At 40.0% G+C, this 17,435-nt stretch overlaps 1 protein-coding gene and 1 non-coding gene across 2 annotated transcripts; one reads left to right on the top strand and one right to left on the bottom strand.

Moving 5' to 3' along the window:
* The first annotated feature begins 2,597 nt into the window (after positions 1-2,597).
* ZNF699 (zinc finger protein 699) lies at positions 2,598-15,868 on the top strand. Its single transcript, XM_025862946.2, has 5 exons — positions 2,598-5,413; positions 6,363-6,489; positions 9,258-9,356; positions 9,879-10,062; positions 10,415-15,868. Exons 1-5 carry the CDS (start codon positions 5,366-5,368, stop codon positions 11,871-11,873), a joined length of 1,917 nt encoding a protein of 638 aa, XP_025718731.1. The 5' UTR covers positions 2,598-5,365; the 3' UTR covers positions 11,874-15,868.
* Positions 7,247-7,319, bottom strand: TRNAR-CCU (transfer RNA arginine (anticodon CCU)). The gene has a single exon. It is a non-coding gene; the product is annotated as a tRNA-Arg (tRNA).
* Positions 15,869-17,435: the final 1,567 nt, after the last annotated feature.

Raw genomic sequence — 17,435 nt, 5'->3', positions numbered from 1 at the left:
GGTAAGAAGCTGTGGTAAGCAGAACCCAACACCCATCTTGTGGTTTAGAACATTCCTTCAGTAAAATAGCCACCTTCTTTGGGCTCCTGGGAAGGGCAGGGATATAAACTTCTTTGACTTTACTTTTTTTTTTTCTTAAGATTTTATTTATCTGACAGAGAGCACAAGCAGAGGGAGAGAGAGGGAGAAGCAGGCTCCCTGCTGAGCAAGGAGCCCGACGTGGGACTCAATTCCAGGACCCTGGGATCATGACCCTGGCCGAAGGCAGCTGCTTAACCAACTGAGCCACCCAGGCGTCTCTACTTTTTTTTTTTTAAGATTTTTATTTATTTATCTGAGAAAGAGAGAGCACAAGCAGGGGGAGGGGCAGAGGGAGAAGCAGACTCTGCTGAGCAGGGAGCCCGATTCAGGGCTCGATCCCAGGACCCCAGGACCGTGACCCAAGCCGAAGGCAGATGCCTACCTAACCCACTGAGCCACCAGGCACCCCTTGACTTTAGTTACTTTAAGTAATGTTTTAGCTGGCTCGGCCCAAGAATTGGAGGTCTTGATGTTCCTTTGAGGAGGGGCCGGAATGCCATCCTTGACAGCAGATCTGAGAGGGACTACAGCTAAAGCCTGCTAGCTGCGCTTAGGAGACCTGCCATCTCTGCCTTATGGGCTTATTAACTTGTAGCAATCCCCAAGGACATGGACATCCTTTTGTCTCAGAGTACCCCAAAACACCAGCCTGGTCACAGGGACCTCCTCTTACCACAGCCCATGAAGGGGTCAGGGACTGGTCACCCCCAGCCCTTAAATCGCAGCTCCCGAAGCCCCGCCCCTTACGCTGTGCGTGAATCAGAAACCGGAAGCAGAAATGAGCTCTTGCGCGTGCGCGAGTTGGCGGCCATATCTACGCGATCCCCAGCTAGCGTCTGGGCTAGTGTTTTGCCTGAGTTCGGCGCGTCCTTCCAGGCTGGGTCTGACCAGCCCCAGGTCCGGCCTGCGGGAGGGGGAGAGGTCGGCATTGGGAGGACCGCCGCTCTGGCCGTGCCCCCTGCCCCCGCCGGAATCCAGCGCGGGGGACCTGCCCCGGCCGCGGCTCGTCCCAAACTCACTGAATCAGGAGCTCTGGGCTGCGTCCAGCAGCCGGGTTGAGTCGGCTGCAGGCTAGAGTTAGAAAACCACTCTCCTATGTAATCGGCCTTCCAAAGCATCCTTTGCTGTCTTTAAGGAAAGTAAAAGCATCCCTGCCATTCGGTCACGGGGACGAGCGCCTCCACCTCGTCTGTACGCTGGTCAGTGGATTTCGGCGTGTTCGGTGAGCACCGGGTGACATTTGCCTCAACTCCGTTCCCATCTCCCCTCCTGGTGCAGGAGGTATTTCATCCGTGAATTTTACCTTGCCTGTGGGCATCAGTTTGATACATTATACTCAAGTACATAAATGTGAACTGATTACTTAGTATCTCTGTAACCCCCTTCATCGTCGAATGCAGCTATAAATTTTAATCATTTATCTGTAGATTATTTTGAATTTCACACCGAGAGTGACATCATGTGCCATTTTCAGCGTTTTCTCTTTTATTCCTGTACCTTGCATTCTTTTTTATTTATTTAGTGTGTTTGCTAGGACCTCCACTTCAGTGGACAGACAGTACTAGAGTGGCATATAATTTACATCCTTGCCTTGTTCCTGATCCCAGACGGAATTATTCTATCATTTCAGCATTTAAATGGGATGTTTGTGGGGCGCCTGCATGGCTCAGTTAAGTGACTTTTTTTTTTTTTTAAGAGAGAGCGAGGGTAGGGAGAGAGAGAATCTTAAACGGATTCCCCAATGAGTGGGGGAGCCCCACCCCGACCTCTGGGACTGGATCTCACAACCCTGAGATCAAGACCTGAAACTGGGGCGCCTGGATGGCTCAGTTGGTTAAGCGTCTGCTTTTGGCTCAGGTCATGCCTGGGATCCAGCCCCGCGTCGGGCTCCCTGCTCAGCGGAGAGTCTGCTTCTCCCTCTGCCTCTCCCCCTGGCTTATGCTCTCTTTCTCACTCACTCTCTCTCTCAAATAAAATAAAATAAAATCTAAAAAAATAAAAAAGACCAGAACCTAAATCAAGAGTACCGCGCTTAACCGACTGAGCTACCCAGGTGACCCCAGTTATAATGTCTTGGTCTCAGCTCAGGTCTTGATCACAGGGTCGTGAATTCAAGCTCTGCTAGGCTCTACACTTGGCACTGAGCCTCCTTTAAAAAAAAAAAAATGTTTGCTGTAGGTGTTGTAGATGATAATTATTTTTTCCTAATTAAAGTTATTCTCCTCTAGTTCTAATTGGTTAAATGATCAGCAATGGATATTGATATAGATCGGTCACTATTTTGTATCTAAGAGGAAGAGCCATATGATCTTTTAATATTAATGCGATGATTATATTAATTGAGGATTTCATTTTTAACCACCTTTCATTCCTGGGAGGAAATGAACTTGGTTTGTGATTATACCCTCATTATTCAATTCTTGATTGTACTAAAACTTTTTTTTTTTAAAGATTTTTATTTATTTGAGAGAGAGCATGGGGGGGGAGGGTCAGAGGGAGAAGCAGACTCCCCGTTGAGCAGGGAGCCCGATGCAGGACCCAATCCTGGGACTCTAGGATCATGACCTGAGCCGAAGGCAGTCGCTTAACCAACTGAGCCACCCAGGCGCCCCTGTACTAAAACTTTGATATTATTTTGCATTCATATGTGTGAATGAGATCTTTCCTGTTTTGTTTTGAGTTGTCCTTTTTAGGCTTGGGAACACTCAGGAAAACAGTATTTTCCATCCCTACAATGGAATTATGAATCCTTTACTTATTTGGTGAACTTACATGTGAAACAATTTGTAATTCGTATTTCCTTTGTGGGCATGTTTTAAACTACTGTTTTTTTTTTCTTTTCCTTTAGGATTGGATGTAATCAAGTTTTGTATTTATTTTAGATCATTGCCAGAAAGTTGTACTTCTTTCTAGCAATTCATTCAGTATATGTACATTTGCATGTATATTCTCTTAACTTTTTTGTTGTATTCTCCCTTCAACATCTGTGATTATGATTCATTCATAACTCTTTGTCTATGCTCTGTTGTTAAAATTGCTAAAGCTTTGTTGATTTCATTAGTTTTCAAAGGACACCTTGTTCATTTTTATGATTCTTTTTATTTTTTAAAAATATTAATTTTGTCCTATTTTCATTTTTCTAAACCTTTATGCTGTTCTTTTTCCATCCTTTAAGTTAATGGTTAGCCCACTCATACTGATTTTATTTTCTCTGGGAGTTGATGATATTCATATAAATATGTAAATATATGTACCACACCAACTGTGGATTTCCAGTGTTATCTGAAACACTTCTTTTAATTTTCTGCTTCTTCCCGGCCACAAAAGTAGTCCTAACTGGCTAAACATAAATGTGTATGTGCCTGTTTATCCCTGTAATGTGCTGCATTATTTTGTATCATATACCACACCTGATACATTTTGTTCATTTACTGCCCTCCCTCAAATGATTATAACATCCATGTCCTTTAGGATTTTTCTGTTTTGTTCAGTGCTATATCCCCTGTGACTGTATGTAGTGGGATTGGGGTAAATATTACCTAAGTAAATATGAAATAAAGAAGCAAGAGGTAGGGGCCTTAAGGGAAGTGTCCTTGCTCAAAAAAGGGGGCTTAGAGGCACTTGGGTGGCTCAGTCATTAAGCATCTGCCTTCGGCCCAGGTCATGGTCCCAGGGTCCTGGGATCGAGCCCCACATTGGGCTCCCTGCTCCGCGGGGAGTCTGCTTCTCCCTCTCCCGCTCCCCCTGCTTGTTTTCCCTCTCTCGCCGTGTCTCTCTCTGTCAACTAAATAAATAAAATCTTTAAAAAAGCGGGGGGGCTTAGTCAAGAGGAGCTCAAAGATAAAACATTTATTTATTTATAAGAGGATTATTTATTTCTCTCTCTCTCTCTCTCTCTCTCTCCAGAGAGGCGCACAGGAGAGAGACAAACAGACTTTGCACTGAGCACAGAGCCTGATGCAGGGCTTGATCCCTTGACCCTGAGATCATGACCTGAGCTGAAATCAAGAGCCAGATACTTAACCAACTGAGCCACCCAGGCGCCCCAAGATAAAACATTTAAATAGAATACTTCATTTGCCTACTTTCCATAGTGCACAGCAGGGTTCTAGGCTAGACTCTGGTAATGTTAGTAATAAGAGCCTCACTAACAACTAAATTGTAAGGTGTATGTTCAGAAATACACTCATTGGGAGTTTAGGCTTTGAAGACAAACAGGCCTGCATTCACACATCTGTCTATGTATCACACCCTGTGTTACATACACCTCAGCAGCTTTCTGACTGGGTAACATTGAGTGTATGGTTAATTGGTTCTCAGATTTCTCAACTATAAACTGGTTGTAATAATACCTGATTTGCAGAGCTTCTATGAAAGAAAAGCTCTTTGCAAGATCACATCATGGTTGCTTAAATGGCACATTATTAATTCAGTAAAGAATGTTGTGGTTTTTTCAGTTTTAAAATATACTACTTGATCCACTGCCTGGAAAAAACTGTTGTATTTTCATTATTTTAAATTTATGTAATAGAGCTGCAGATATTACTATTGGAGATGACATGTTGCTAAGTTCACTTCAGGCGTTCTTGTCCTCTCTTCTGTACTGTGTAGGCACAGTTTAGGACAAGAGTCACAGCATGGCAGTCTTCCCTGCCTCCTGCATGTAGAATTCAGTCTGTTGATGCTTTTTCGTAAAAATCAAGTTTCAGAGGCCCTGCAGCCCATGGAGGGGAGGGTTCAGTGGTCAGGGGCTGAGCAGTAATTCCTGTTAGCTGCCAGTGGTGCAGAAGTAAGAAATACTGGGAGTGGAGCCCCCAGAAGTTGCATCTATAAATGCTTTTTTTGGATCTGACACAGTGTCAAAGTTATGGTTGAAGGCATTGTCTGCTGTTTTTTGTTTTTCATTATCATGGGAAAACTGACAGTTAAACTTTTTTAGATTTCAATTAACTTAGAACATGGGACTTTTAACCTTTTTTTTTTTTTTTTTTAATTAGCAAGGACCCCAGCAATGTTTTTTTTTAGCTCTAGAGGAGATAAGATTACTCCACCTCCTTACAAGATCAGTGTGTATTTGGTTGGGTGTCTTGGGGGTATGCTTTATGTCTGTGTGTGTGTGTGTGTGTGTGTGTGTTTTGAGGGGAGTGGTCCCTCATAACGGATATGCTGCAGCATCCAGGCTCATGAGTTGTGGAAATTGTGGGGAGACCTGGATTCTCGTGTTTTCTTTCTCCTGCCTCAGCTCTAATTTCTCAGTACTCTTGACTTTCTTCATGAAGGGAACATGGAAGAAGAAAGAAAAGTTGCAGAGTTACAGAAAAATATGACACAGGTAAGTAGGTGCTAATAATTCTCCAAAAGAATTTTCCATTCTACCAGGTCCTTGACCTCCTAATTGTTTAGAGCAGTTGTTAGCGATCTATTTCTCTGTTGGGCCACATTGTAAGTGTCTTAGGCATTGAAGGCTATAGAGTTTCTATTGCAATTAAACCACCAATTTAGTTTGAAAGCAGCCACAGACAGTACATAAACAAATGTTTTATTGTGTTCCAATAAAACTTTACCCAAGCAAGTTGTAGGCTGGATTTAGCCCATGTGCTATAGTTTGCTGACCCCTGGCCTAGAATACAATATGGCCAGCTGTGGGCCTGAGGTGAAAGTTATATTTCTGCAAGCTCCTGGGCCTCAGGTTTGTGGGAAGATAAGTAAGTAAGTAAGTAAGTAAGTAAATAAGTAAGTAAGTAAGTGTAAGTAAGTAAATAAATAAATAAATAGAAAGAAAGAAAGAAAGAAAGAAAGAAAGAAAGAAAAAAAGGAAAGCTTCCTATTCCTCAAGTGTGTTTTTATGCATTTAAACCTCACTTGGATTTGACCCAGTCTTTCATGTTGTGCTGAGTGCTGTGGTGGGAAAGAAGGAAGCAGGTGAAATTGTTTGTGTAACAAGAAATTGCTGGTGTCAGTGTGGAAATTAACTCATCTCTAGAGCATTTCTGTCATTTCTGCTATAGGCTCTGGACTGTCCTGGATCATAAGACTGGAAATGGTCACCATCAAACTGTGCAAGAGATAAATTTGGTGTTTTAGAAGTGTGGTTAGATACATGAGACTGGATGGGGTCAGTTAGGAAGGATGTAATGGGTAGATGTTGGGAGACCATAAAATCTTCAGAACTTCCTCTGAATTGATTCTCAGTTCCCCAGTATTAGCAACTTCATCAATCTTCCTGCACACATGGGGAGAGTGAGCACCTTTCTGAAAAGAATATATGTGGGATGTTTTAGGACTCTGTGGTCTTTGAGGATGTGGCCGTGGACTTCACCCAGGAGGAGTGGGCTCTGCTGGATTTTGCTCAGAGGAGCCTCTACAGAGATGTGATGCTGGAAAACTTTCAGAACCTGGCCTCCCTAGGTAAGAATGGCAACATTCCTTCATTTAGTTGTTTAGAAAACAATTTTACTAATTGACCTTGTTCTAGGATTTAGGCTGAGGAATTGGAATGAATTGGTAAATAAGACCGACATGGTCACAGACCCCAAGGAACTTTAGTGGCTTTACCATGAAAATAAACATCTGTGTAGTGAACTGCCTTTTTCTTTTTCTTGTGGTTAAAAGCCTTGAGGCTTATTAAGTGTTAAAAGTGCTGACATAGACTTCAGGGGTCACTTTGGGCCTTAGGGAGGTTTGTGGTTTGGGTCCTTATGAGAATTTTAATGATGTCAATGGTCTTTACTCAGAAACATACCTGTAAACAAGGTGGGGGGGTTATTACTCAGTGCAGGGAGGGAGAACATATGACATGGGAAGCTGTGGTGTGTCTCAGAAAGAAAGTGTTAAAAAGTACATATTACAGGGTTTGTACTTTGGGTGAGTGATTTGGGGATGGTCTGTGGAAGTAGGCTGTATTGGTTTCCTAGGCCTTTCATAACAAAGTACCACAATCTGTGGCTAAAAACAGCAGAAACTTATTTTTTCACATTTCTGGAGACTGGAAGTACAAACAAGGTGTCAAGTAGGACCATGCTCCTTCTGAAGGCTCTATGGGAGAAATCTCTCCTTGTCTCTTCCTAGCCTCTGGTGGTTGCCAGCAATACTTGGCGTTTCTTGGTTTGCAGTGATATCATTCTTTTTTTTTTTTTTTTAAGATTTTATTTTTAGGTGATCTCTACACCCAACGTGGGGCTAGAACCCACAACCCTGAGATCAGGAGTCGCATGCTCTACCGACTGAGCCAGCCAGGTGTCCCATGCAGCTAGATCATTCTAATCTTTGCCTTTGTCCTCACATGGCCTTTTCCCCTTTGTCTCTATGCCCCTCCTTATAAGGACACTAATCAATGGATTTAAGACCCACCCTAATCCAGTATAACTCCTTCTTTACTTGATTATGGCTACAAAGACCCTATTTCCAAATAAAGTAACATTCTGAGCTTTCAAGTGAACATGACATTTTATTTTGACACACTTACTTTTTTTTAGAGCAGTTGTAGATTCACAGCAGATGTGAATGGTAGATACAGAGACTTCTGCTCCCACATAGGTAGAGCCTCTTCCACTATCAGCATCTCCTACCAGAGTGGTACATTTGTTACAATTGATGAACCGGAATCGACACATCATCATCACCCTGAGTCCATAGTTTATGCATTAGGATTCACTCTTGGTGAAGTCATTCAACACAGAATACATTCTGTGGCTTGGGCAAATATGTAGTGGTATACATCATTATAGTATCATTTAGAGTAATTTCACTGTCCTAAAAATCCTCTTTGCCTCATCAGTTCATCTCCTTCCTCGCTAACCTGTGGCAACCACTGATCTTTTTACTGTCCCCATAGTTTTGGCTTTTCTAGAATGTCATGTAGTTGGAATCATATGGTATATAGATTTTTCAGTGGTTTCTTTCACTTAGTAATATGCATTTATGCCTCTTTAATGTCTTTACATGGCTTGATAATTCATTTCTTTTTAATTCAGAATAGTATTTCATTGTCTGGGTGTACCGCAGTTTTATTCATCCATTCACCCTCTGAAGGACATCTTAATTCTTTCTAATTTTGGGCAGTTGTGAATAAAGCTGCAGTAAAACATGCATGTGCAGGTTTTTGTGTGGACGTGTTTTCAGCTCCTGTGGGTAAATTCCAGGGAGTGTGATTGCCTGATCATATGGTAGGATTAGTTTTGTGAGAAGTTGCCAAACTGTCTTCCAGAGTGCTGTACCATTTCACATTCCCCCCAGCAGTGAATGAGAGTTCCTGTTCTACAGCCTTGCCAGCATTTGTTGGTGTCAGTGTTCTGTATTTTAGCTGCTCTCATAGGTGTGTGGCGGTTTCTCATTGTTTTAATCTGCATTTTCCTGATGACATATGGGACTATCTCTTCATATGGTGTTTTCCTCGAGGAATTTCCTTGTTTTGCATTTTACATTTAGGTCTTTGATCCATGTGATCCATTTTGGGTTGATTTTTGTGAAGAGTGTAAAAGTCTGTGTCTAGATTAATTTTCTTGCATGTTGATGGCTAGTTGTTTCAGTCTCTGTTGAAAAGACTTCTTCGTGTATTGCCTTTGATCCTTTGTCAAAGATCCGCTGACTATGTTTATGTAGGTCTATTTCTGGGCTCTCTATTCTGTTTCATTGATCTGTTTGGACATATATTTTCAAGGGAGACTGTTCGACCCAGTCCAGGTGGTCACTTTAGATTGGATGCTGATAAAAAGAGGTAGAAATTTTATTATTGAGTATTTTATGGGTGGCACAGTCACTTTTTTTGGGGGGGGTCATCCTTAGATTAAATTATGTAGTGGCCTTATTTTGTTTAATTTTATCATGGTCTCAGAGTAATCTTGTTTAAGATTGGTATTCTGTGAGATTATTAATGTGCAATAGGAGAACAAAATGTCCTGGCTATATCAGACCAGCTGCTAATATTAATATTGAAGTTTAGATAATGAATATCACATCAGTTCTAGAAATCAGAGGCTGTGTCATTGTCTTTGTCATTGTCTACTCCCCCATCCTGCTCCTGCTTTAAAAAAACTTTTGACAAACATTTTGTAGAAATTCAATTTGCTCTTGCCCATTATTACAGTATCAGAAGGGCAAAATTTTGACCCTGTCTCATGGAAATGTTTATGGTTCCTCATTATTTTCCGTCATGATAAGCCTTTCTGCATTAACAGGGTATCCACTGCAGACACCATATCTGATCTCCCAGTGGAAACAAGAGGAGGACCTGGAGACAGCAGAAAGAGGACCTATCCAGGGGGAGCACCAGGAAGGCAAGAAACCTTGGGAGAAACTGTTCTGGTTGGGGGATATTATGTTTGGAAAAATCAAATAAAAGCAAAACAAAACTTTGTTTTGTTTGAGGGGTGTGATCTTCTAGATACCTTAGATTACTATTTTGACTTTTTATCAGTATTCTCACACTTTCCTTGTTCTTGGGAAAGACGGTCCATATTTCCTCTTGTAAGTTAGTATTTGGTCATTTGCATTTTAGGAAGGAACTGGTTCCTTTTTGTTTTGTTTTCCTTTTTAAGTTTTATTTAAGCAATCTCTACAACCCGCATAGGGCTCAAACTCATGACCCCAAGATCAAGAGTTCCATGCTCTTCTGACTGAGCCAGCCAGGTGCCCTTTGTTCTCCTAATAAGACCTTATTTGTGTTACTATCAGTCTCAGTCTTGATGGAATTATTTCTTGCTTACCATTTTGACCCTTGTGTATATTACCAAAGTCCTGAAACAGCTACGTTGCCAGAAGTCCTTTTCCTTATAGGTGCCTCTGCCTTTTTGTTTCAGGTTTTGAGATTCAACTTAAAACTAATGAATCAGTAGCTCCACAAGATATTTATGGACAGAGAATATCCAGTGAACAGAAAATAGTAAGATTCAAAAGGAATGATTCTTGCTCATCCATTTTACACAAAAACTGGGAATACCATGGTATTTGTTATCAGAACAAAAACCATGAGAGACATTTGAGGTGAGTGCCATTCAAAAAAGAAAAAGTATGCCTCGAGAGAGAATCTTAAAATGTCATAAAACTTAAAAAATGTGTACCTAGAACTTGTTCAAAAATTGTGATTTCATAAAGAATTTTTCCAAGATTTTTTTCCCCCCAAAAATGACATTGAGATCTTCAATGTTTGAAACATAGTTCAATTATAAGCAATTACCAGAAAAATTGTATGTCAAAAAAACCTCAGTGATAATATTGGCTATTGTAGACCCTTCTGTGAGGACTTTGAACTTGTAACTTGACTGGGCAGAAAATGTAGTCACTGAACATGATAAAATTATATTCATTACTAATAATGTGCTTTTATTTTTAAAAGAAGTCCAGTTGTGGAGAACATCTATGAATGTAATGAAGAAAATTGGTGTGGACAAGACTTCGGCCAAACTTCACATCTTAATATACTCAAGAGAACTACTGAAGTGAAGTCCTATGAATGCCACGAGTGTAAAATGGCCTTCACGGACCATTTATCCCTTAAGAATCACATCAGGTCTCACACTGGAGGCAAACCCTATCAATGTAAAGAATGTGGGAAAGCTTTCCATTTTCTTGCTTGTTTTAAGAAGCATGTGAAAAATCCCACTGAAGGGAAACCTTATGAATGTAAAGAATGTACAAAAACCTTCGGTTGTTCTTCCTTCTTTAGGGCACATATGAAGATTCACACTGGAAAGACAAGCTATGAATGTAAGGAATGTGGAAAAACCTTTAGCTGTTCTTCATCCCTGACAGAACACAAAAGGATTCACAGTGGAGATAAGCCTTATGAATGTAGGGAATGTGGGAAGGCATTTAGTTGTTCTTCCTCACTCTCCAAACACAAAAGAATTCACAGTGGAGATAAGCCATATGAATGTAAGGAATGTGGGAAAGCCTTTAGTTCTTCCTCTCACCTTATAATACATATAAGAATTCATACTGGAGAGAAGCCTTACGAATGTAAAGAGTGTGGGAAGGCCTTCAGCGAGTCCTCAAAACTCACTGTACACGTCAGAACACACACAGGAGAGAAACCCTATAAATGTAAGGAATGTGGGAAAGCCTACAACTGTCCCTCCTCCTTAAGTATCCATATGAGAAAACACACTGGAGAGAAACCCTATGAATGCCTGGAATGTGGAAAAGCCTTCTATCTTCCCACTTCCCTTAATACGCATGTGAAAAATCAAAGTAGAGAGAAACCCTATGAATGTAAGGAATGTGGAAAAGCCTTTAGTTGTCCCTCATCCTTCAGAGCACACGTGAGAGATCACACTGGAAAGATACAATATGAATGTAAGGAATGTGGGAAGGCCTTTAGCCGTTCCTCATCCCTCACTGAACACTTAAGAACTCACACTGGAGAGAAGCCTTATGAATGTAAAGAATGTGGGAAAGCCTTTATTAGTTCCTCCCACCTTACAGTACATATAAGAACTCACACTGGAGAGAAACCTTATGAATGTAAGAAATGTGGCAAAGCCTTTATTTATCCCTCAGCTCTGAGGATCCACATGAGAACACATACTGGGGAGAAACCTTATGAATGTAAGGATTGTGGGAAAGCCTTTCGTCATTCTTCATACCTTACTGTCCATGTGAGGACGCACACTGGTGAGAAACCCTTCGAATGTCTGGAATGTGGGAAAGCCTTCAGTTGTCCCTCATCCTTTCGAAGACATGTAAGAAGCCACACTGGAGAGAAACCATATGAATGTAAGGAATGTGGGAAAGCCTTTGTGTGTCCTGCCTACTTTCGAAGACATGTGAAAACTCACACTAGGGAAAACGTATAAATGCTGTGAAATGTGGGAGCGTCTGCAAGGCGTTTTCACCTCATAGCATATCTGGAACGTTGTGGAGATGGGCCATGAATGTAAGAAAGCAAGAAAGTGTTGCTTATCTGTTTGAGGACTTGAGAACTCACAGCTAAGAGAAGCCTGTGTCCATACACCTTGTGGGAATGCCTTTGTGAATGTCACTTCCGGCGTGTAAGAAAATTCACACGAGAAGCACAGATCAGGGCCTCACCTGTAAAGTGGACTGCTGGCTCATTGATACTCGGTTTCTGTTTTCTGATACGAATATTTAAGGTGATAAATTTTCCTCTAATACCTTTTCAGGTCTGACCACATTTTATTATAGGTACTTTTATTTTGGCCAAGATGTAAACGTTCTTTACGTTATAAAATCTTTTGGACCCATAGGGGATTCAAGGTGTTTTTCAAATGCCTGCAGGAGTGATCTTTTTTTTTTAATTAGTATCTAATTAATACTCATTGTTCTCCAGGTGTGCAGTATCACACCTGTTATGGTATCAACACTTTGGTATTTGTAATTTCTTTTGTAATTTCTTCCTTGTAATTGGTCATTTCATTTTGATCTAGTTATGGCAGATACTGGAAATTGCCTACCCAATTTTTTTTCCTTTTTTTTTTTTAACTAAAAGAACCTAAAGTTTTTCAGGTTATCAGTTTTTATTATTAGAAGCTTTTTCTGTCTAATAAGCCATTTCAACAGAAATTAATAAGGGCAAGTTCTCAAAAGAAGAGTCGCATCTAATACGTTGTTTTTATATTTTCTCTGTCCTTGCTCATGGCTAGGAATTGGACCCAGTGTTTTGAGTTTAAAAAGGGACCTTCTGACAAGAAAGCTAGAAGTAGAGTTGGTTCAGCTGGCTTGTGTGTGTTAATTTGGACATGGTTGGGATTCCATTTCTCAGAATCATTTCCCTATCCAGTCCCAGGTTAGAGTTGTCTGAAACAGAGTTTGCATGAGAATTGGAAGGCAGCGGGAAAAAGCTATTATTCTTCATTTAGTGGGGCCATAGGATGGAGACAGATACATAGGGGCATGGTGAGCTTCAGTGTCCGGCTCATTTCCTGATGATCGGACCCACCAATCAATACTAGCTTGAAACAGAACATTAAATGCTTTTACTTCAGTAAAGTCAGAGGCAGCAGCTCCATAGACCTTTCCATAAGTTCCTCCATCACGGTCATACACAGCTTCTTAGGTTTTCTGGCAAGTTCCAGCATTGTCCTTTTGCTGAGCTGACAGTCCCTCTGGCACATCAGCCGGCTCTATAGAGGTGGCCCCATTTTGGAGCAGGATTGTTATCTGTGTATAGTGCAATCCCATCGTGTCACTTTGCTCAAGGGGAAAGACATCTGTGCAAGTCCACTGGCATCTCCAGCAAGAAGGGCTGTGGGCAGTAAGGAAAATCAGGTATCAGCGAGGTGAGCATCAGACAGGCATCATCCTATTTTAGTGGAGGAAGATTTATATTTGACACCTTCAGATTTTTCTGCTTTTTTATTTGAGAAAGATGAAAGTTCTTTGGTTTGTGCTTCTTCAGGTACATCTGGCTACACTTTTCCCTTCCATTATATTTCCCCTTTATTTCAAAAGTAGACCTATGCCACTTTCCCTTCATCATTTTCTGCTGTTTTAGTAAAGCATATATATGCTACTGTGCACGACATGTGCTAATTTTAAGTGTACAGCTTGATGAAATTTCACTTGTACATACCCGGGTAAACAGAACATTCCCAGGATTCCAGAAAGTTTATTTATCTGCCTTCTCAATAATTGCTCCACAGAGGAAACCACAATTTGACTTTTATTCAGTTTATTAGGTTTGCTTCTTCTTGATCTTCTTGATCTTTATGTAAGTGCTTAAATACAATATGTACAATTATATGTTTGACTTCTTTTCTCAGCATGATGTCTAGTTTGCCTTTTAATTGCTCCTTTTACTGACTTATTTCTCTTGGTATATGTTTTGTTTGTAGGAATGGGATCACTGACTCATAGGGTAGACTTTAGCTTTAGTTTTAATAGGTATTCCAGTTTTTCAAAAAGGTGGATTCCACCTATCATCCTAAAAGCAATGCATGCAAATTCCAGTTGTTCCACCTAGTTGGCCAGCCCTTTCTAATCTTAGGCATCCAGCAGAGGACATGGTAATATCCTGCTTTGGTTTCAGTTTGCAGTTACCTGATATGTAGTGATGGTAAATGCTTTTTTATGTGCTTATTGGCTATTTGGATATCTTTTATGAGGGCACCCTGTTGAAGCATTTCCCCCATTTTTGGTTCCTTTTTTATTTGAAGGGTTTCCTTCTAGTTACTGTCTTCTTTTGTATGTATGTGTGTCTCTGTGTCTAGTTACATACACATAAATAAAACCATGTGTTATATATCATGTATTCATAACTTAACATAGATTATATATACATATATTGCAGATAACTTTTCCCCACCTCTGGCTTGTTTTTTCACTCTTCTCGTATGTATAAGCTATAAAGGAAATTTATTGGTTTGATTATTGAAGAAGTCCTTCGGGGATGGCTGGGATCCTGGGGCTAAAAAGCTGTTATCTGGATGAGTTCAGTGTCCGTATCTTGGCTCTGTATCTTCTTACATTTAGCTATTCTTCCTGGCAGGCTATTTTTCTCTACCATAGTTCCCAGAAGATCCAGGCTGCTTTCTTTCTAGGTTGAAGTCTCAGGAAGAAAAGAGCGATGGTCTTTTTGAACAACTCCAATATGATCATTATAATAGAATCTGATTGGCTCACTTGCTAATAGTTATCTAATCACTGTGGCCAAAGGAATGTAATACTCTGATTTGTTTAGGACTGGCTCCTGTGTTCATCCAGAAACCAGAGTAGGGTTGCACCAACTGAGTCAGAGTGTGATGTGTACGGAGAGGGGAGGAGGCAGCAGGGGGCAAGTGGGGTAATATTGTCAGCTAGCATGTTGTGCTTACTAGGGTCTTAGCAACAGGAGGGAACTGAGGTCTGGCAACTCACCAGGGGCTGAGTAGTTCTAGAAATCCTTTCAGAAAGGTTAGATGCCATCTGTTAAAATATCTTCAGATTGCTAAAGGTGGCTTCTCAACCTTTATGTTGCTTTGCGGTACATTTAGAAATCTGGTAGTGAGAGACTTAAAACATTTTTATTCTTTAAGATTGTCCTGCCTTCTCTATTCCTCATTTGTTTCTATATTATTTTTAGAACTTCCTTATCAGTTTTCACAAATATGCTGAGAGTGTGTTTGGAGTTGCATTGACGATGCCATTACCTGAATGAAATTGACATCTTTACAAGATCGAGTCTTCCAATTAAACATAATATAGTCATCCATTTACCTAGGTTGTCTTTAATTTTTCTCAACAGTGTTTTGTAGTTTAATTATAGAGGACTTGAATATCTTTGTTTAATTTATTTCTAGGTATGTGGTATGTTTTGCTTTGTAAATATATTTATTTCCTGTTTAATTTTTTAGCTAGCATGAATTGTGATTTCTTTTTGTACATTGATCTTTTTATCCAGTGACATTTATAAATTAAATTATTATTACTTGAATTATTCAAATAGTTTGTGGATTATTTTGGATTTTCTGTGTACAATCCTGTCAATAACAAAAGGAATTCTTAACTTGATTTCTAAACTTTATCTTTTTTTTTTTATTTTGCCTCATTGCTTTACAGTGATGAATAGAAATGATGAATATGAACATCTTTGCTCTGTTCCTGATCTTAGGGGGAACTGTTCAATATTTTATAAGTATAATAATAGCTGTAAGTTTTTCATAGATTACTTTTAAAAATGAAGAGAATTGTTTTATTCCCAGTTTGCCAAGTTTTTTTTTTTTATTATTGTGAGTGAATATTTTATCCAGTGCCTTCTCTGCATGTATCATGGTCTTAAAAAAAAATCCTTCAGTTTGTTAATGTGAATTATTACATTCCTTGATTTTCAGATGGTAAAACATGTCTTCCTGGAATAAACCACACTTGGACATGGTATATATTGGCTAATTAGCCTTCTCATTTTGCTAGATTAAGTATATGACTTTAAAAAAATTATTTCTGTGTCTGTTAATTAGAGGTTTGTCTTGTAATTTTTTGTCATGTACTTGTCTGTGTTTTGTGTCAAGTTTATATTGCCCCATAAAAGGAGTTGGAAACTGTTATGAAAGACTTTCTATAAAATTTGAACGAGTTAGTCCTTATATGTTTGGAACAATTCACTAGTGAATCTGTCTTAATGGGTTTTCTTCACAGAAAGCTTTTGTAAGATAGTTTCACTGGTGAAACTATATATATAGATAGATTATTCAGGTTTTTTTATTTGTTCTTGTGTTAGTTTTGCTAAATTGTATCTGTCCATTCCATAACTTTTCAAACGTGTTGGCATAAATTTTATTCACAATATCCTGTAATTCCCTTTTTTTTTTTAAAGATTTTATTTATTTGAGAGAGAGAATGAGAGATAGAGAGCACGAGAGGGAAGAGGGTCAGAGAGAGAAGCAGACTCCCTGCTGAGCAAGGAGCCCGACATGGGACTCGATCCCAGGACTCCAGGATCATGACCTGAGCCAAAGGCAGTCGCTTAACCAACTGAGCCACCCAGGTGCCCGTCCTGTAATTCCCTTTTAATGTCTGAAAACTCACTATATCCCCTTTTCATTTCTGATATTGGTAATATATATGTTCTCTTCCTTTTTCTTCATCCTGTTAGGGATTTAGATATATTAATTTTTTCCAAGAACCAACTTTATTCTGCCTTCTGATTATTTAATTTTTGGTTTTATTCCCTTCTATTCTATTGGGTTTAATTTAATTCTAGCTTTTGGGGTAGATGCTTATATCAGTGCCTATCTCCTGCTATGCCCAGTCTGCTTATAAACCTATCCAATCAGAACTTTCTACCATTCACATTATCAGTAGCAATGTGCTCAAGATATATGCAGAAAAATACTGTTTATGTGCCTATTGTCTTAAGGTCACAGGGCTTCCTTGGTGGAATGGGAAGAAAACTGGACTGAGAGTCAAGACACCTGATGGTTTTCACTTTCCAACTCTACCTCTGTGATTTTAGAAAAGTCACTTAAGCCTTCTGGTCCTGAGTTTGTGTGTGTATGTGTGTTTAATTTTTTTTTTTATGAAATAATTATAGATTCACAGTAATCTGTGAAAATATATGTATGGGGAAATTCCATGTATCCATCACTCAGTTTTCCCCAGTGGAAATCCAAGAGCTTATTCAAATTTTGCGAGTTTGAGATGCGTGTGTGTGTCTGTGTGTGTGTGTATGTGTGTGTGTGTGTGTGTTTCTTTGCAGTTTGAACATGTGTAGATGAATGGACCTACTACCATAATCAGAATATAGAACTGTTCCATCACACAAAAGAACTCTTGGGCGCCTGGGTGGCTCAGTCGGTTAAGCATCTGCCTTCAGCCCAGGTCATGATCCCAGGGTCCTGGGATCGAGCCCACATCGGGCTCCTTGCTCAGTGGGGAGTCTCCTTCTCCCTCTGCCCCTCCCCCTGCTTGTGCTCTCTCTTGCT

The sequence above is a fragment of the Callorhinus ursinus genome, unplaced genomic scaffold (genome assembly GCF_003265705.2).
Source record: "Callorhinus ursinus isolate GAN/ISIS: 27379988/994484 unplaced genomic scaffold, GSC_fseal_2.0 scaffold82, whole genome shotgun sequence".
NCBI classification, from domain to species: domain Eukaryota; kingdom Metazoa; phylum Chordata; class Mammalia; order Carnivora; family Otariidae; genus Callorhinus; species Callorhinus ursinus.
This window is presented reverse-complemented; position numbering and strand designations above follow the sequence as displayed.